This window comes from Chenopodium quinoa, unplaced genomic scaffold, assembly GCF_001683475.1.
Source record: "Chenopodium quinoa cultivar QQ74 unplaced genomic scaffold, ASM168347v1, whole genome shotgun sequence".
In the NCBI taxonomy this organism is placed as follows: Eukaryota; Viridiplantae; Streptophyta; class Magnoliopsida; order Caryophyllales; family Amaranthaceae; genus Chenopodium; species Chenopodium quinoa.
In genome coordinates this window covers 1,183,298-1,203,511 of record NW_018744460.1, presented here as the reverse complement: position 1 = coordinate 1,203,511, position 20,214 = coordinate 1,183,298, and the positions used below count along the sequence as shown (strand labels likewise).

Below are 20,214 nucleotides of genomic sequence, written 5' to 3'. Positions count from 1 at the left end.
ACTCTCTTCTTGAGAGCGTTGAGGATCTGCTTATTCGCGGCCTCGGCTTGCCCGTTACTCTGGGGATGACAAACCGCAGAATATGCCAGCTTAATGCCGAACTGATCTGTATACCTCTTCAGTGGCAGATTGTCGAATTGCCTTCCATGATCGAAGACAAAGACCTTCGGTATTCCGAAGCGAGTAATAATGTTTTTCCAGATGAACTTTCGGACCGTTTGTTCTGTGATGTTCGAAGCTGCCTCGGCTTCGATCCACTTGCTGAAGTAGTCTACGCCGACTATCAACCATTTTTTCTGGTAAGGAGCCTCAGGAAAAGGTCCCAATATATCCAATCCCCATTGAGCAAACGGTAGGGGATTCAAGACTGGCTGAAGATCTCTGGATGGCCGATGGATGACCGGTGCAAACTTCTGGCATTTCTCACATGTTCGGACCATGTTTTTCGCTTCTGAAACCATAGTTGGCCAAAAGTACCCAGTCCTTAATGCTTTATGGGCTAATGTTCTTCCCCCTATGTGATTCCCACAGATGCCGAGGTGAATTTCCCGAAGGATGTAATCCGCGTCTGTTGGGCCCACGCATTTTAATAGCGGGGAAGAAAAGGACTTTCTGAGGAGCTCATCTCTGAAGACTACGAATCTCGAGCTGATTCTTTTTATTTTAGAGGCCAACTTTTTATCTTCAGGGAGCTCTTCCCGAATCTTGTAAGCCAAGATAGGGTCCATCTAGCTAGGCTCGTGCGTAGCGCAGTCTAAGTTCATCACCTCGGTTACGCTTTTTTCTCGGCGCACGTCCACGTATACAGATCTGCTCAATTCGGTTAGAGTTGAACTTGCGAGTTTGGAGAGTGCATCGGCTTGTGCGTTCTGACCCCTTGGGATCAACTCTATTTCACAAGATCTCAGCTTCGTAATAACTGTTTTGATCTTTGCGAGGTATGCTACCATTGAGGGCTCTTTAGCTTCATACTCTCCTCTGATCTGATTTGCAACAAGCTGAGAGTCTGTTTTCAGCCAGACATGCTCGGCTTCCAAAGAAATGCACAATTCTAAGCCGGCGATTGCCGCTTCATATCCAGCCTCATTATTCGAGGCTTTGAACGAAAATTTCAGTGCATATTCGAAAGTCTTGCCTTCGGGAGAGGTTATGACGACCCCTGCCCCCGAGCCATTCACGGTGGAGGAGCCATCCGTGAATGCAGTCCAGATCTATTTTTGCTCGTCAAGTGTCTCCTGATAAGAACACTTGGCTAGGAAATCCGCTAAGGCTTGCGCCTTGATGGCTGCCCTCGGCTGGTAGTTGATACTGAATTCGGTAAGCTCGAAAGCCCACTTCGTTAGTCGACCAGATTTTTCTACCTTGCCGAGGACTTTTTCCAGCGGCTGATCAGTTAAGACTGTTATTTGATGGGAATCAAAATATGGCCTCAGCTTCCGAGCAGCTACCACTACTGCATATGCAACTTTTTCGAGCAGGGGGTAGCGTGTTTCGGCATCAGTCAGAGTATGACTAACGAAATAGATCGACTGCCGAATCTTTTCTTCTTCCCTCAGCAACACCGCACTTACTGTGGCTGGGCTAACCGCCACGTACAAGTATAGGATTTTTCCATCAGCTGGTCTTGCCAGTGTTGGGAGTTGGGCTAGGTGCTCGCGGAGTTGCTGAAAGGCTTGCTTTTGCTCGTCCCCCCAAATGAGATCTTTTGATTTCGGAAGTTTGAGCGCTTGAAAGAATGACAGTCCTTTGTCCGAGGCCTTAGAGATAAACCTGGATAAGGCGGCCATTCTGCCGGTCAGGCGCTGAACATCCCTCTTTGTTTTCGGCTCGGGGAGATCCAGAGCTGCTTGCACTTTAGCGGGATTGGCATCAATCCCCCTCTTACTGACCATGAAGCCGAGGAATTTACCCGACTTCACGCCGAAGACGCACTTCTTCGGATTCAGTTTCATTTGGTGCCTGCGAAGGGTGGCGAAGGTTTCGGCAAGGTCCGTAACATGGTCCTTCTCCTCTTTACTCTTGACGATAGAATCGTCAACGTAGACTTCCATGTTGCGGCCTTTTTGCTCAGCGAACACCTGATCAACCAGCCTTTGATATGTTGCCCCCGCATTTTTCAATCCGAAGGGCATCATTTTGTAATTATACACCCCGGAGCTCGTAACGAAGGCTGTCTTCGCTCGGTCATCGGGGTGCATGAAGATCTGATGGTATCCAGAGAATGCGTCCATGAAGCTGAGCAGGGCATGACCGCTTGTCGAGTCGACTAGCTGATCGATCCTCGGCAGGGGATAGAAGTCCTTTGGGCATGCCTTATTCAGATCCGTGAAATCAACACACATTCTCCAGCTGCCATTAACCTTCTGAACCATCACCACATTGGCCAACCATTCCGGATATTGGCAAGGTTCAATGAACCTAGCATCCAGCAGTTTTTTGACCTCGGCTGCGATGTCATGGTTCTTTTGCGCGGAATAGTTCCGTTTTTTCTGCTTAATGGGTCGGCATGCTGGGTCGACATTAAGCTTATGAGAGATAAGGGCTGGGTCAATCCCGGGCATTTCTGCTGCCGAGAATGCGAACACATCTTCATTGGCTCGAAGGAGAGTGGTTAGATCAGCCCGAACGTTTGGTTCTAGCCCAAGTCCGATGCTGACGCATCTTTCAGGGTTTCCTTCGACCAACTCTACTGATTCTGTCTGATTGTCCAGTTCCACAGCCTTGGCACTGGACTCTTCGGCTTCCGGCCTGCTGTCAATATCAGCAGGCTTCCTAGACCCTTTCTGCTCCTCTGAGTCTTTCGGCTCGGATGGGGAACTAGCCTTTTCATCCCCTGAAGATTTTTCTTTCGCTGGGGTCTCATGGGCCGAAGCGCTTAACCCTTTAGATTTTTTCGCGCTACGGTCCTTTTCTTTCTCCTCCTCATCGTCCCGGTCGCTGCGGCGACTTTTGGACGGTTTGAGGTGGTAACATCTTCGGGCCTCCCTTTGGCTGCCCTTTACTTTTTCGGAGTGTCCCTCGTCCGAAACATATATCATCGTCTGATGGTACGTTGAGACAACTCCTTGGATGTCGTGGATAAGGGGTCTCCCCATGATCACGTTGTATACAGAGGGAGCATCTACGACTAGGAATTCTGCCATGATGCTCCGCGCTGCTCGGCCTTTGCCGATGGTGACGGGAAGCCGAATCTTCCCATCTGGGTATGATGAAGAGCCATTGAATCCCGATATCGGGTATGTCACCGGTGTCAAGTGCTTGGCTTCCATCTTCAGCTGGTCGAATGCTCCTCGGAAAAGGATATTCGCCCCGCTACCGCCGTCGACGAGAGTCCGCCAAACGTTGCGGTTTGCGATGCCCATCACTATTACCAGTGGGTCATCATGGGGGTATGCCACCCCCTTGCAGTCTTCGGCTGTGAACAGGATGTTCGGCACCGGAGACTGAGTGACTTGAAGCTCGGCATGATTTACTTGGTGGGTCAGACCCCTCAAGTGGCGCTTGGCCGCGCTTCGGGAGGTTCCCTCGGAGATGACAAGAATTTCAAGGGAATCCTTGTCTTGTTGTTGCTTGTCCTTTTTCCGAGGGAAGTCCACATTTTGCCGAGGATCCCTTTCGGCCTCCTCGCGGTGACCCGCAAGGTATTTTCTCAAGTGGCCCTTTCGAACCAAATCTTCAATCTGGTCCTTTAGCTGCAGGAAATCTTCGGTGCGATGTCCAGTAGACTCATGGAACTCGCACCATCGGTTCTTGCCCTTTTGCTGATGCCATGGTGGGAGTTGTCGGGGCTTCTTGAATCTCCCCTCGTCCTTCGTCGTGCTGAAGATCTTTGCATGAGGGAGGGTGAGAGGAGTATACGAATCGTACCTCCCCGAATAGGGGACGTACCTTTCCTTCTTTGGCTCGGCAGCCGAGGACGGTTCTGAGGCCTTGGCCTTCCCTTTCCTCGGTGCCGAAATTTCGGACAATTGTCCTTTCGGCTTACCAGCCCCTGAACGGGGTTGAGACCTCGCCTTGTTCCACTCTTCGGCCCCGGATGAATTTGTCCGAGGCTTCCAGAGCTTCCTCTAGGGTCTACGGAGTGTGCATGACCATGAAGTCAAGAAACTTTCCTGTCTGGAGGCCATTCCGTAGTGCGAACACGGCGAGGCTTTGATCTAGACTCGTAATTCTGGATGACTCGTTGCTGAAGTGAGTCAAGTATTCGCGGAGGCTCTCGTCTTCGGCTTGCTGCAAACCCATGAGCTCTGCAGTCGTTTTCTCGCGGCGATTTGCCGTGGAAAACTTGCTCTTGAATTTGTTGGAAAGGTCATCCCAACCGGTGATAGAGCCTTCCTTGATCCCTTTGGTGATCCACGATTGTGCAACACCTTTGAGGGTCGTTGGGAAGTATTTGCACCAAGTAGCCTCGGACCTTGGATTGAGATACATGTGCCCCTCATAGGAGGCAATGTGATCTTTTGGGTCCGAGGTACCGTCATAGGTGATGTGCGCCGGTATTTTCACCGTTGGCACATGCTCTTCCAGTATCCAGCTTTGGAAGGGCGAGCTCGTCGGGACCATAACAGCCTTCCCTCTGTGCTCGGCCGATGGGACCTCGCTTCTCCCTCTTAAAGAGGTGGAAGTGGTTTTCGTCCCAGGCCGAGGCGATTCCAGATACGCTCCAGCCTTGGTATCTTCCGGGAAGGTGAGACGGCTATGCACGTCCATCTCCCTGGGGCCTAAGCGTTCGAGAACGCTTCGGCGGGCTGCCTTCGGGATTTCGGAGGTAGTATTGCTGCTCCGGAAACTCATTGAGTTCTCAGCTCCGGAGTGGTCGAAGAATTGTGGATTCTTCTTCCTCTCTTTGCTGGAGTTCCAGGTGTCTTCCTGCCACCTTTGCCCAAGCTCCTTATAAGGCGGAACTGGTCCGTCCCTCTCTTCACCGATCCTCCTTCTCAGATTTCTCTACGGAAGAGAGGAAGATTCAGGTGGGGTTGGCTGGAGTGGAGCTCCTTGGGCTTTTAGGAACTCCATACAGACTGCCACGGCCCGGGCCACTTCCTCCGTAGAGGGCCCCGAAGGAGGGGTGTCTTTCTGCTGGGACCGTGAGAGCTCACTGCTGCGGCGTAAAAGGCTCCTCGCATTAGACCCACTTTGCCTCGGCGAGGGCTTTTGCTGCTGAGTGTGGTGCGAGGGCGGATTTATTGAAGCTTCCCTCTCTTGAGAGCTGGGAGCCCTTGACGATGGAGTGGAGGGGGATGAAGGTTCCGGTTCGGGAGACATTGGACGAGGCTCCCTCATCGTGATCATCTCCCTCTCCCTCCTCGAGGAGGTAGCACCACCTCTCTTCTTGGCACTTTTCACGCTTTTCCCACATTTCGTCATGTGGAACTAAGGTGACGTATGTTTGGCGTGATTTTTTGTATCTTCCCCACAGACGGCACCAAATTGTTTCGGTACGAAAACAATGGGGCCTTCGGCAGGCCCAGAATGGGTGAAGAAGACGAATCTCGGTCTAAGTAATGCTGGAGCCGAGGGTTTCCTGCACAGCACAAAACACGTAAACTGGCCTCGGGGGTGGTGCCGAGGAAGGCCCCTCCGATGCTGAAGTCAGTACAGTGTATATGGTCAGAGGAAGAAAGCTGTGCAAGATAGTTAATGCTTGAGGCTTCTTGTGAATGAATGTAATTGTGTTGAAATGAAAGCTTTTATACCTTTGTCCATTTGACTTGATTGGGCTTGATCAGCCAAATGGGCTGCCATTTGACTGGGCCTTGCTACTGTTGACTTGGCAAATTGCATGGAAGGTTGAACCTTTAAGACTGGGCTTTAACTATTTTCATTTATGGACTGGGCCCAATTGTTGGCATTTTGGACCCCAAACATATTGTATGAAGTGATAATTTTCTTGGCATCATAATTGAAAAACATTCACGAAGTACTAGACCACTTTTCATCACAATGATGATTCCAAAATCTATTAATTATTACTAAAACAAATATTGTTGATGTCATCACAATCCACATGTCATTTATATAATAGATTTTTTTCCGTCTAAATATAAGGATGATGTTTTTTTTTTTTTTTGGAGCTACCATATTTAACAATTTGAAATTTAAATATTAAAAGCTTCTACATTACAATTACAACCTATCAATTTATCTTTAAAAAATGAAACAATTGTAAATAACACACTCGGACTCTTATATTGAAATATGTATTAGGCGACGATGAATAGGTATTATATCATAATTTTGATGAAAATCTAAAACTATAAAATTACAAATATGTTTATATAAGGTGCATAATTCTTACTTATATTTATCTATTTTTTTTAAATATAAAATTTATAAAAATAGATTTTATATAAACCGCATCTCATGGGTTCACCTAGTAATAAAATTATGAGCTTTACCAATTGTTAATTGCATAAATTAAATATTTGAAAATTCGCATCCAAAAAAAAAAAAAAAAAAAAAAAAAAAAAATGAAAAATTAAATGATCATTATCCTTAACTTCAGTCCGACTAAGAATTGGACCGTTATCCTCTACAATTCTACATAGATTACTCTACTTTTACTTGTCATCTAAGAACTACGAAGTACTATAAACAAAACTACAAAATATGAAGTACTATATAGCAAGAATATGGGTCTGAAAAAGTTGACCAAGAATATACCAAGACATGTGCATCACTCTTTAAGGACCATCCTACTAATCCAAGGCATCTAATTAGTGTTATTCCATAAATATATGATATATACTTTCGTATAAATAATACTATAGTCTTATCGTATTGAAATTATTTGAATGAGACAATTATGGAAGTTTATTAATCAATATAAACTTAGAATAACATTCACGTCAATGAATGTCTTTATGTGTGCTAATTATTTCATATTAAAATCGTAGTAATAGACATAGATTGTAGGCGCAGATAGGACTCAAATAAACTTATACTTCATATTGTTTTTACAAGAAATTTATAATTGAAAAAAAGCCAACTCACTACTCAAATAAGGAGTATGACTCAAGTTTTCTTAAAAAAAAATAAAAATAAATTAGTATGACTTAAGTTGACCTGTTTCGGGTTGTTCGACTTTGATTGTCAGTTTGTCACAATTTTTTCAAAAAAAAAAAAAAAAAAAAAAAAGCTCTAAAAAGCTAATAAGAATTAAGCAAATATCTAAAAATTCTGACATTTTTTTGCTCTTCAATGAAATACAATAAGGTATGTAAAATTAGAAAAATAGTTTTAAAAAATGGAAAAAAAAAAAAAGCTATTCTATTCCATAAAATATTAACTTTATTAGGTGGCTACGCTTAGTCATAACCATATTCTTTCCTACTCTATGTTATGGAGCATTTATATGCTTACTTGCAATACTTAAGGCATGGAAAATGAAAGTCATGCGACAAACTTTTAAAAAGGGGTAAACTAAAGTTAGAAAAGACATGAGAATTATATTAACAGAAATTTCTTATGTCATCTAATTAAAAAATTTGAATTGATACATAAAATACAATTATGTTAAGCAAAATATTCCTCTTTTTGCGGCTCAGAGTTTGTGTGACAAATAAATTGCACACCATGATCAACTTTTGCAACTAAAAGTAAAGGTGCCATTTGCAATGTTTGTCAATTTTGGAAGGGAGACAAAGAAAAGAGAAATAAAAAAAAAAAAAACATGTACACTCTCGTCCAATTTACTTGTCCGATAGTCATTTGTATTAAAACAATGAAAAATAAGGCAAGTAAATATCCACGGAAAAAGTAAATAATTTTTATTTTCACACAATGCAAAAATATAATTAAATAAATAAATAATGGACAAAGGGGTCCAATTATAAATTATCATATCTTTCCCAAACAAAGCAACAAATCAAATACGTACTCTATAAGTGATAAGAGAATCTGAATATTTACCATATTTAAGTATAACCCAAATAAATTATATTTATTCAAAACATAATATTTTAACCCTTCTAATAATATTTACATTAACTCTGCAAAAACAAAAAAGTAAAGTATACATCTATGAAACAGAGTGCTCTGTTTTCTTGTGTATAATCCTATAAACTTTTTATAAATTTTTTCTTTTTTAGAAAAAAAAAAAAAAAAAAAAAAAATCTAACTTAGAAATTTCCTGTTTGTGTTGATAGAAGAAGGCATAATCTTAATAACAAGGCCAGGAAAAACATCATCAGGATCATGAATATGAGGGTTACGTTCAACAATATAAGGATCACCACACTTATCACTAATAGTATGAAGAGTTTCACCTTCACCAACAACGTAAATTTCATCGCACGGTCGATGAAGATCATGAAAGCTCGAACCTTTCATCACTTGTAAGTTGTTACTACTAGTAGAGAAATAGTTATGATGATCGTTGTCGTTGTTGTTATCGTCGTAAGGGTTAAAATTCTCCTCCCTTAAGGTAATGAACAAGATTAGGGCGATTATGATAATAGAACAGTACCATGAGGCGGTATCTGCTATTGTTAGAGTTGCTCTGATACCATTTATACGTCGTTCTGACGGACTTAGAGGAGTCATTTTGGGGTTTCGACAGAATTTTTTTTTTTTTTTTGGGGGGGGGGGGTTGTGTGTGAAATGTTTTTGGTTTTGGGCGTTGTAAAATGATTTTGGGTGGCTTATATAAGGGGTGAGAATTGGGTGTTGGTGATGTTGAGGTGAAGAGTGGAAAGTGGAGAGAGAAAAAGTGGAGTTGAATAGTTGAGTTAAATTTTGGGGGGGGGGGGGGGGGTGGAGTGGAAGAAGGACGTGCATATATTGGTGTGGAGTGGGAGGGTGAAAGTGGGGTCAGATTTTGTTAAGGCTTTATGTTTAGTTTACCAAATCAATTTTAGTTCTTAACACAAGTCTTCCTTGTACTTCATCTTATATGCCTTCTTATCCTCTCGTTTATCTATAATAAGCATTTATGTATGAAAAAATCTTGTGTTGTTTTGAACAAAATCTATGGCTATACATAGAATACTACCGGAGTATCATTCAATTCTAACTTAATTAGTACTTGTTTTGGTATCGTATAGTATTTGTCATTATGTGTTGAAGAATAATTCTACGATAATGATCATCTTTTAGATGATATTTATGGTTGTGTAAAAGTAGTAGTTTCGACACTTTTTAAGATGTGTAGAAAACGGTCTAGGTAAATCCTATAATGATAATAAGGAATTAGGCACTATAGAGTAGATACACAAACTTAAATTTATCAAGCAATGCAATTATACAACAAAATCACATTAAGATCACGAATCTCTTTTATGGAGTACTTTTTTGCCTTATACGAGTAGTTTGTCTCATTTTTGTTAAATCAAGCAGTATGTTGTAGGTGTCAACTAGTTTTCTTGGTTAAAGTTTTAGGTGTAAAATACTTGAAACTTGAGATTAAATTTCATCTATATCATTGTCTGTTGTGACTCTTAAATGCACAAATAAAGTGATTTGATTATGTATCTTAAAGAAATTTCTATGTATCTTAAAAAAATTATAGAAATTTCTATAATTAGGACATAGAAATTGTACATAGACAGTTAAGATAACAATTAGGACAGAGTTAGTTTGTTTATGTATCTTAAAGATTTTATACAAGTAATGCTTATAAAGCAATGTCATTCTCTAATCAAGCAATCATTCTCAAAGTAAGCAATTTATAAGCTTCGATCCGCGGAAACCCAGAGAAAAAACATAGGAGTTGAAGCCAACTACTTTAGGTTGAACAAACCCACAAGAAAAAAAGACTTGTTGTTGGACAAGAAACAATTACTCGTAAAATTCGCATTTGTAATGAAACAATGTTGCTTCAATCATAATTTTCTGTCAATAACTCCTTTAAAGGTTGGTCTCATTGACATATATGGTTTTTGCTCTTGAAAAAAATACGAAACCCATTCTAAACTAACACGCATGGATTAGGGTGTGTGTGACCGCTGTAATATCATTGACATATATATACGTCAATACGTGGTATACATTTTAAGTTTTTAGCGAACTTGAAAATATTTTCACCTCAATGACAATGTTAATTATAATGCGCGTAGTGTATTTATCATTTTTAAATTACTAACAAACTGATGACTTGTTTGATTGACATAGAGAGATTAGCTGCTCGGTTCGACGAAAAAATTAAGCGTCGGAAAACTTGATTTCAGTTTTTAAGGGTAATGATTTCTACTAGTTGGGCTCGCGGAGTCAGATTGTTTAATAAAATATATTTTTGAAAATGGAAACGGGCCAACGAGTCCAACTCACAGTTGTGTTGTGTGTGACAAGCTTTTTTAAGCCATTTGAGTTCGTTTAAGGCCCGAAAATAGCGTTTAAACATTTTTCGGTTTTTAATTTTGCTTTATTTTCGTATTAGGGCTTTGTTTAGACTATTTAAATGTTTTAGCCGTCGTATTCAATTTTTGACATTTTAAAGAATAATGTTAAGAGTTTTACTCTTTTCTGGTGGATTTCGGAGTTTATACAAATTTTATCACTTGTGAATCTGTTTGTTCGTATTAGGAATTGCGCTTGTTTTTCCTCCATTAATTCTTACTGCGTCATTGATAGTCAAGATCGTGTTGTTCTTAATTACGCTCTCTAAGCAATAGCGATAAATGGAATAGAATGAAGCAATCAACAAACTACTCTATAAGCAAGAACCTTTTTTTTAATATTGTGTGTTAGTAAGATCGAATTTATATTATTTTGTTTTGAGTAAAATTTTAAGGCATGCAAGTTCTGACTTGTGACACTTATGAGTTAAGATAAAACGCAAAGTGTAAAGATAAAGAAAGATTTGGAATGTGAATTGAAGGGATATAATGATATACTTCGTGTCATATATCATGTGTATGTAGAGTGTTTATTGCTAAAAAGGAGAAATAGTGTGCCAAATTCATGCCTAATTTAAGAAAATACAAAACCCTTTCACATTTCACACGCCTTAACGAGAATGTTGAGCTAATCATCCTCAACTAACTAACAAAGTTGACCATTTCCAAAGGCTCATACTCTTTGGGAGGGGATGGGTCCTTTAAATAGAATTGTATGTAAATAAGGCAAATATTTATGTATATAGTATGTTATTTTTAGTAAGTCTTAAATCCGTGGATGATCAATTAACGTAATTGGTTAATGTCTTGATGGATGATACTCATAATTTAGGATCAAATCATGTCTACGGGCTTTTAGTACTTCATTATCAAACATCTAGAAAATAAAATAGCTCGATGTGATTTGTATATTTTGAGTTTATACGTAAAGGGTGTAGCAAGTACCTATATGGTGTTCTTTCAGAAGAAGAAGAAGAAAAAAAAAAAAAAAAAAAAAAAAAAAAAAAAAAGGAGGTACCTATATAGTGACATTGGTACATACGAAGTGTGCACAAAAAAAAAGTACCTATATAGTGACATTGGTATATATAAAGTGTGCTATTGCTAGCTACGTACAACTATACAAGGAGATATATATATATATATATATATATATATATATATATATATATATATATATATATATATATATATATATATATATATATATATATATATATATATATATATATATATATACATGCTAACTACTTAGATATTACAATGGTGTTAGATATTTGCTGTTTTTATATTTGAAAACAAAAAAGTGTAATAACCTTCGACATAAAAAAAAATACAAAGCATGTAAAAAACAAAAAGCTAAAATTAAATGAGCAATTCTAGAGGCTTGGTAAGAGCATATGTCAATTGAATTTCTTGTCCGAGATCTAAGAAACACAAAGGACACCAAGCTAAATTAGACCTAGGGCATCCTATTTCAATTCTTGTACCAATCAATCAATCTATAATTCAATAACTTCCTTTTTTTTTTCTACAAACAAAAGGATGGGATAGTGAATTTCATCAATACTCTAAAAAAGTAAATAAAAATATACTAAATGAAGTCAAAATCATTAAATAGCCATTGACATCGAGCTAAGCCTTTGTCCTTTAAGATTAGGTCAACTTATTCTCACCTAATATTCATTTTTTAGGTTGAATGAGAACGAATTGAAAGTAGACATGCAAACTTTGATTCCAAATATACCTCAAGTTATTAACTAAAAAGTACTAGCTCATTAAATCGCCTGAAGTACAATCTAACTATGTCCACTAATACAATTTTTCATATTAAAAGCTATACAATGAATTGTCACTACTTTGCCTCAACAAAATTAAATTAATTTTTAAAAAATTTAAACCCAAAAATAAAAATAAAAAAGTCACTGCTTACACTAGCTAGTCATTTGAAAGAAATAAAAAAATACTTTAACCTATTTTTCAATTAAGTATTTTAATTATAAGCTGATGTAAGAAAAGAGTATACATGACTACATATAAACCTAATTAGGGTCCTATTTAAATTTATCGACACTACAATTTTATCTGGTCAATTATTTATGTACCCTGTGCAATAATCGTACACCAAAATGACGAAATTCTTCTTGACCAATATTTTCTCAACAAGAAGCGATGATCAAACACTTGATTATAATGTTGAACTTGACTAAATTAACCATATGTTAATGTTATTGGCCGATTAGTGTAAAAATCCAACATCAAAAACAACATTATTGAGTACAAATTATGAATTTGTTGATTAATCATAGACAAATAGACAATTAGCAGCATTTTCCTTTGATTTTGGGGGTCAGTGTCAAGAATTCCTTGTTGGAGCACGTCAAAGAAGTGGTAATTTTTTTTTATCTAAGTGCAGGATTTTTTGGTGCATTAATCAGGAGTCAAACCCCATTTGTAAGTTAGAATTACTATAGTTTTAAATAAATTATAACATGTGATAACCCTGATAAGTTAAAATACTGTACCAAAATGCTTGTTGACTAGATAACAATTTGCGCAACCATATAAAAGATTATTGTGCCATTTTAAATTATATTTCTAAGTCTGACAGGCTATGGTTAGTCCATGACTTATAAAAAACTTCGCTGTGCTTTAATATATGTAAGTAGTACTGAAATAGTGAATTGAAATGCATGCCAATAGGTTAACCAACAATTTACAAGGTTTGTGATGATAATTTTATATTCCATTCGTGATGAACCTCTCTACGATTTACAAACCTAGGTATACATAAAAATAGATACATGGCGCATATTTTTGACTTATTTGATAGTTTTATAATGAGAAAAATTATTGAATAAACAGAAAACAATACATTTAAATACACCTAACTCTAGGTACATCGTACACCGTCAAATACACCTAATTGCATGTAAGAATTTTCACCCTCTCCATAAAATAAGTAATTAATCCGTAATTTATATGATTTTATGCATAACATTTCAAAGTATGCAAAAACTGATGTCAATAAAAATTAGTGATAATTTATAGTATACCAATACAGAAATTATCGTCACTTTGTAAAGGCTCAATCGAAAAATTTGGGGTGCTATCCTATCATGTGAATGAATTTCTTATACAAGTGTGAGGTCCTGTTGAGGGTCAATGACTTATAATCAAAAGAGGCCCAACCCATAGCTTAGCCTTCATCTTTACTTGTTTTCGGGCCCAATGGCCCAGTAGTTACGGAGTGAGGCACCATCAGTCCATGACTCCATGCACAAACCATAAATAAATAATCCCTTCGTCACAAATAAATTTGAACTAGTTAAATGATATGGTTAATTAATATGAACCATTTACTATAATATATAAAATCTATAACTATAATAGGTTTTAAGTTAGGGTCTTGAATTTTCGAGACTCCATCTCAAACTTTGTAAAGACTGGGATTCAAACTATATAAAAAATTATCAAATCTTATCTTAAGAGAGTTAAAACGACTGAATAGTGATTTGATGATGTCGCATAGTGTCTTCTTGCACTAAATGAAACTCAATTGACTATACCTACTGTACCATTATGTTCCTATTTCCTTAAAGCTTTTATAAAAGTTATTTTGCAATTTTTTAATATCTTATGTGAAATACTGAGATTTTTTTTTTCTTGAATAGAAGTGGATTACAGATATTGGGTAAAGAAGAAAAGAGGAAAAGAATAACTAATTTTTTTTGAATAAAAAATAACTAGTCATTTAAATGAGCAGTGTAGATTTATGCATAGTATTAATTAAACTAAATGTAAGGTTATGATTTAAACATTACAATGGCTATAAATTTCGTGGAGCTATAGCAAAATTGTCTTAAAAGGAATTTATTGCACAATTAATAACAATGGAATAAGGGGTTCAGAAAAAATAGAATGAAAGGGCATTTTGCTTCTTCTAACAAATTTTTAAATCTAGTTGAATCAATTATTCCATTATTTAAAATATAACTAGTGTGTACCCTGCGCGATATCTCGGGTTGTTTATATGTTCGAGTATTTGTATAGTTACTGTGTGTAGTGGTTCGGGCGTTGCCTTGGGTGTCACTTTTTTTTTTTTTTTTGTTTACATCATATGTATTTATATTTTAATCTTGTGTAAAATAAATGAATTATATTACCTCTAATTTACTTAATAAATGAAAGAAATATATAATATTATGTGAAATTTGAAATATTAATAAAAGTTGGTTGAGATGTTAAATGTATTACCTATATGTATTGGAGGTTATGGGTTCAAATCTTGTTCAAAGCATATTTTATTATTGGCAATGAATTGAAAGTAATAATAAACAAGTATATTTTAGTATAAAATACCTAATTCGAGGTGTCAAAATCTGACCTGACCAACCCGAATCAAAATTAACCTGAAAATATCCAATTCAAATTTTGACTTGTATGAACACATGCAATATTTTAGCACGACACAAGTTTGAAATTACACCCGACCCGACCCGACCTCACCGGAACCAAACATCCGACTTGACACCTCTCGTATATCTAAGATGTTAAATTTTCACTTTAGATAGTTTTGGTTATGTTTATTTTAAGTTATGGTAAACTAATCATTTTTTTTGACAAGAGTTATGTTAGAAAATATTATAACTTCAAATTAATTAAGCTAGGAGTAGTGTACCATCCATAATAAATGCGGCTATTTCACCAAATGCCACTGAGCAATTTCAAAATTCACCAAATGCCATCGATGTTTTCAAAATTCACCAAATGCCACCGAATTTTAAAAAATTCACCGAGTGCCATTAATGATTGATGGCTATTAGTTGACCCCACCACTTGCCATGTGTCACCTTCGGATTGGTCCTTTTTTAAAAAAAATTAAAAATTAAAAAATCAAAAAAAAAATTAAAAAATAAAACTGAACCCCAAACCCCAGCCACCAGCCAGCCGCTGGCGGTCTCGGAACCCCAACCGCCGGCGGTCCCTGAACCCAGCCACCCGCCACCTACGAAATCTTGTGAAACCAAACACCAACAATAATCCATAATCAGCCACCCCAGCCGCCCCCTCAACCCACCACCATTTGCAAACCCTAAAAAAATTGAATTGGGGTTTATTGTTTGGTGAAGCAATTCACAAAATTGTTGCTCGAAATGATTGTATGTTGAATTGTGAACATTTTGGTACAAATTTAATAAAATTTGGTGAAGAAATGATGTTCCTCAAGCTTTAATGCGTGGGCTTCAATGGCGTTTTACTAGAAACTCCACCATCAGAAACTCCAAAATCCTGACCACGACCACCACCACAAACTCCACTAGCGAAATCCCGAAACCCCGACCACCACCAAAAACCCCGCAAATCCACCACCACCAGAAACGATTACCTCCAGAAACTCCACCAGCGAAACTCTGAAACCCCGACCACCAGAACCGACAGCCACTAGAAACTCCGAAATCCACCAGTGAAATCCCGAAACCCCGACCACCAGCACCACAATGCGAAACCACCAGCGAAATCTCGAAACCTCCACCACCAGCGAAATCCACCACGAAAACGCAAAACCGTACAAGCAAAATCCACTGGCTTTAGATTGTGGATTATTGTTGGTGTTTGGTTTCACAAGATTTCGTAGGTGGTGGGTGGCTGGGTTCGGGAACCGCCGGCGGCCGGGCTGGTGGTTAAGGATTAGGGTTCAGTTTTTTTTTTTATTTATTTTTTAAAAAACGGATCAATCAGAAGGTGACACGTGGCAAGTGGTGGGGTCAACTAACGACCGTCCGTCATTAATGGCACTCGGTGAATTTTTTTAAAACTTGGTGGCATTTGGTGAATTTTGAAAACATCGATGGCATTTGATAAATTTTGAAACTGCTCAGTGGCATTTGGTGAAATAGCGGATAAAAAATGTGTTTGAATGTAATTGAATGTAAACACGGCATTGTGAGTCTGTGGAACATAAGCATATTGGCTATTATTTGATTGGTATTTTCATCTTTGGCAACATATTCCCTTCATCTTTGGCAACATATACTTCGTAAATTACTTCAATTTTACAATTGTTTGTTTCCAATCTTTCCACAATTGTATGTCAATGAATTGGATTTTTTTGGCGGGAAATTAACGCTTCTTAAGAGTTAAGATCAAGAACTACTCAAAATATCAAATTTCGCTAAATTCAAAAATCTAAGTTTCATACTTCAACTATCATCCCCATTTTCACCTCAATTATCATGATTCTTCAATCCAGATCTTCCATGCAATTCATTAGACCCTTTTCACGCCAATTTAGCACCTTCACTTCGATCACCAAATCACAAGAATTACCCAGATATTCAACCTCAATCGACGCCATTAAAGAGCTTCATGGTCATTTGATCAGAACCCAAAAACACAAAGACCCAGATTCAATTTCTCTGGTTTTCCGCTCATACTCTCTCTCCTCAACCACATTACACAAAGCCCAGATTGTATTTGATCAAATTCAACGACCCCCATTGTTAATATGGAATCATTTGATAAAGGGATTATCCAAAAGTGATGATCCAATTAAAGCAATTTATATGTATAATGATTTGAGAAAATATGGGTTAACTGGGAATAATTTGACTTTTATATTTGTTCTTAAGGCATGTGGTCGTGTTTCAGATGTTTTGCAGGGTAAAAAGATTCATGTTCATGGATTAAAACTTGGGTTTGAATCATATTTGTTTTTGTCAAATGCTTTGATACATATGTATGGATCATGTGGGGAAATGGGTTTTGCACAGAAGGTGTTTGATGAAATGACTGAGAGAGATTTGGTCACTTGGAACTCGTTGATTTGTGGGTATAGTCAATGCAATAAGTATACAGAAGTTCTGGGTGTTTTCGATTCGATGCAGGTGGCGAGTGTGAGGGCTGATGCTGTGACAATGGTGAAAGTTATCATGGCCTGTAATGTGTTGTGTGAGTGGAATATTGCTGATTCAATGATCGATTACATTGTGAGAAGTGGTGTTGATATAGATGTTTATTTGGGGAATACTTTGATTGATATGTACGGAAAGCGTCGGATGATGGACTCGGCCCAAGGAGTGTTTGAGCAGATGAGTGAAAGAAATGGTGTCTCTTGGAATTCTTTGATGATAGGTTATGCAAAAATCGGAAATTTGGTTATGGCAAGGAAGCTCTTCCATGAAATGCCAAAGAGGGATGTGATTTCTTGGACATCAATGATTACAGGGTACTCACAAGCAGGCAAATTTTCTGATGCTGTTAAACTTTATCAGGAAATGATGTCGAATAAGATTAAACCCGACGAAATTACAATATCGAGTGTGCTTTCTGCTTGTGCTCATCTAGGAATGTATGCCATGGGCAAGGAAATTCATAAATTCATCATTGAGCATAACATCAGAGTAGACATTTATGTTGGTAACTCTTTAATTGATTTGTACAGTAAATGTGGGGATGTAACAAAGGCATTACAAGTTTTTCATGGTATGAGTGAGAAGGATCCTGTATCATGGACTGCAGTTATAGCAGGGCTTGCAGTAAATGGTTTTGCTGATTCTGCTGTTCAGCTATTTGAGGAGATGTTAGGCAAAAATGTTAGGCCAACTAATGGAACCTTTGTCGGCATATTGCTAGCTTGTTCGCATGCTGGATTGGTAGACAAGGGGGTGAAAATTTTCGAAAGTATGTACAGAATCTATGGAATTGTCCCACAAATGAAACATAATGGTTGTGTGGTTGATCTCTTGAGTCGTTCTGGTGAATTAGAGAGAGCATATAATTTCATACTCAAGATGACAACACCTCCTGATGTAGTATTATGGAGAATCTTGCTGAGTGCCTGCAAGCTACATAAAAATGTTGCCTTAGCTGAGATTGTTTCAAGTAAGCTTCTTGAATCAGATGCTGGTAATAGTGGAAATTATGTACTTTTATCGGATGCTTATGCAGGCGCAAAAAGGTGGGATGCTGCTATGAAGTATAGAGACTTGATGGAGGAGAACCGCGTGCAAAAGCCATCAGCCTGGAGTTCTGTAGAAGTGACTAGGTAAATTCATGGTGTTTATGCCCCTTTGTCCAGGAGCAAAATTTGATGTTATAGCCTTCAATTTGGGCATACCGTTGTCTTCTGCAGTACATTCAAGTGTCTCAATGATCAAAATAGATATTGGGTTAAAGCCATCAGCCTGAAGCTGTATAAAAATAAGTTAGAGTTTTTGGTGTTTGGTCGCTTCCTGGGCCAAACATTTCATGCATCACCCGGGAGGCTAGGATTACTCACATAGTCACATGACTCACATCAATGCTCCAGCCCAGTGATACATATGAGTCAGCATATGGTCACCAGATTCATCATGCACTGGTGGAAGCGTCATTCTAGGTACTCTCTAGTGCATGTAATAATTTGTGTCGGTGCTACTTCCCTAGTTTAGGAGCTGATGCTCAATATGTATAGAGATGTTACACTTGTGGGAGAAGGGAGGTTATTCATTCAATTTTGGTGGGCCAGAAAACAAGACTAGTCTTTCCTTCTTGGAGGTGACTGTATAAAGGATAAGGTCCCTGAAATTTTGAAAGTTAGTTACAAAAAATTTGAACTAAATAAAAAAAAAAACAAAGACAATGTGGAAATTGTAGCTTGGCAAATTGCTTTCATGCATTGGATGATTTTTGCATTCAATGCATTTGAGAACTTGTATAGATTTAGAACTTTTGGAAGAGATCAGAGTTCCTGAGGAGATTAAATGCTGGTGTTGAGCTGCCAATTGTGTAAAATTTGGGCAGTTGGTGGAAGATGAGGGTCACAATTTGATTCGACAAAGTCAGCAGGAAATAGAGCCTCAGGATAAACAACAATTTTGGAAATCGATATTATCAAAGCAAAAATTTATGTATCGTAAAAACTGGAACATTATATTTATGACCTAGGTACTACACCAACAGAAAACACGGTTATCCAGTAAATTCGAGTCACCCTGTAACCGATTGATTACCCAATATGTGAATTGCAAAACCAAATTTACACGATCCAACACCCAACTGATGTTTTTTTTTTGTCTTTTTCTTGTTTAATAACGAAGTAAGATGTTCGTGAGGTGGTAGTACATATTAATAAAAGATAGGGTTTTTCTACATGGTAACCTCGTTGTTTTCACTTTTCTACGCTGTGACCTAACATATATGTCTACGTTGTAACCCTAAAGTACGAAAAGTCAATATATTGTGACCTTGCCGTTAAACTGCCATTAGTTGCTTCCGTTAAAACCCAAAAATTAAACTTTTTTTTTCTTTTTCATTTCCCTTTCCCCTTTCCCTTCTTCCGTCCATAACCACCAGAGCAGATCAATCGCGACCACCACCAACATGACCCCGACCTCCCAAAATTCGGCCGCCGAACTCCATTGTCCCAGGAATCCGCCAGTCGCCGGCCAGACCCCCTTCCTCTTCTCCTCCTCCGGTACCGGCGCTGTAGCTAAACCCAGACCCCAGAATCACCATTGCCACCAAACCAGACCCCAGCCAACCCAGGAACCACTGCCACCAAATCAGACCTTGGAACCACAGCCACCAAATCAGACCTTGGAACCACCGCCACCAAACCAGACAGCCAACCCCAAAACCCCCTTCGAAAAATCAAAAGCCCACCAAACCAGACCCCATGAAACTGGTTAGGGAGGTCAACACAACTAGAATCGATGTCGGGAGAGATTTGGTGGCGTGTTAAGGGACGGGAGACGGGGAGGGGGCTGGGATCGAGACGGGAAAGGGTTTTCAAGGGAAGGGGGATGCCGCGTGAGGAAGGGAGGGAGGGGTTGGCTGGGTTTTCGGGTGTTGGTGGTTTAGGGGAGGGGGTTAAGCGGCGCCGGCGTTGGGTGGTCGG

The 20,214-nt window shown here is 38.6% G+C and overlaps 2 protein-coding genes across 2 annotated transcripts; one reads left to right on the top strand and one right to left on the bottom strand.

Annotated features, from left to right (window-relative positions):
• Nucleotides 1-8,092: 8,092 nt before the first annotated feature.
• On the bottom strand, nt 8,093-8,723 carry LOC110697127. The gene has a single exon (XM_021874473.1). The coding sequence runs from the start codon at nt 8,542-8,544 to the stop codon at nt 8,116-8,118; it is 429 nt and encodes a 142-aa protein (XP_021730165.1). The 5' UTR covers nt 8,545-8,723; the 3' UTR covers nt 8,093-8,115.
• A 7,483-nt stretch (nt 8,724-16,206) lies between these two features.
• On the top strand, nt 16,207-19,848 carry LOC110697126 (pentatricopeptide repeat-containing protein At2g29760, chloroplastic-like). The gene has a single exon (XM_021874471.1). The coding sequence runs from the start codon at nt 16,571-16,573 to the stop codon at nt 18,383-18,385; it is 1,815 nt and encodes a 604-aa protein (XP_021730163.1). The 5' UTR covers nt 16,207-16,570; the 3' UTR covers nt 18,386-19,848.
• Nucleotides 19,849-20,214: the final 366 nt, after the last annotated feature.

Coding starts and splice junctions, on each gene's coding strand:
- LOC110697127 (XM_021874473.1), bottom strand. CDS start 8,544: ATGACTCCTCTAAGTCCGTCAGAACGACGTATAAATGGTATCAGAGCA.
- LOC110697126 (XM_021874471.1), top strand. CDS start 16,571: ATGATTCTTCAATCCAGATCTTCCATGCAATTCATTAGACCCTTTTCA.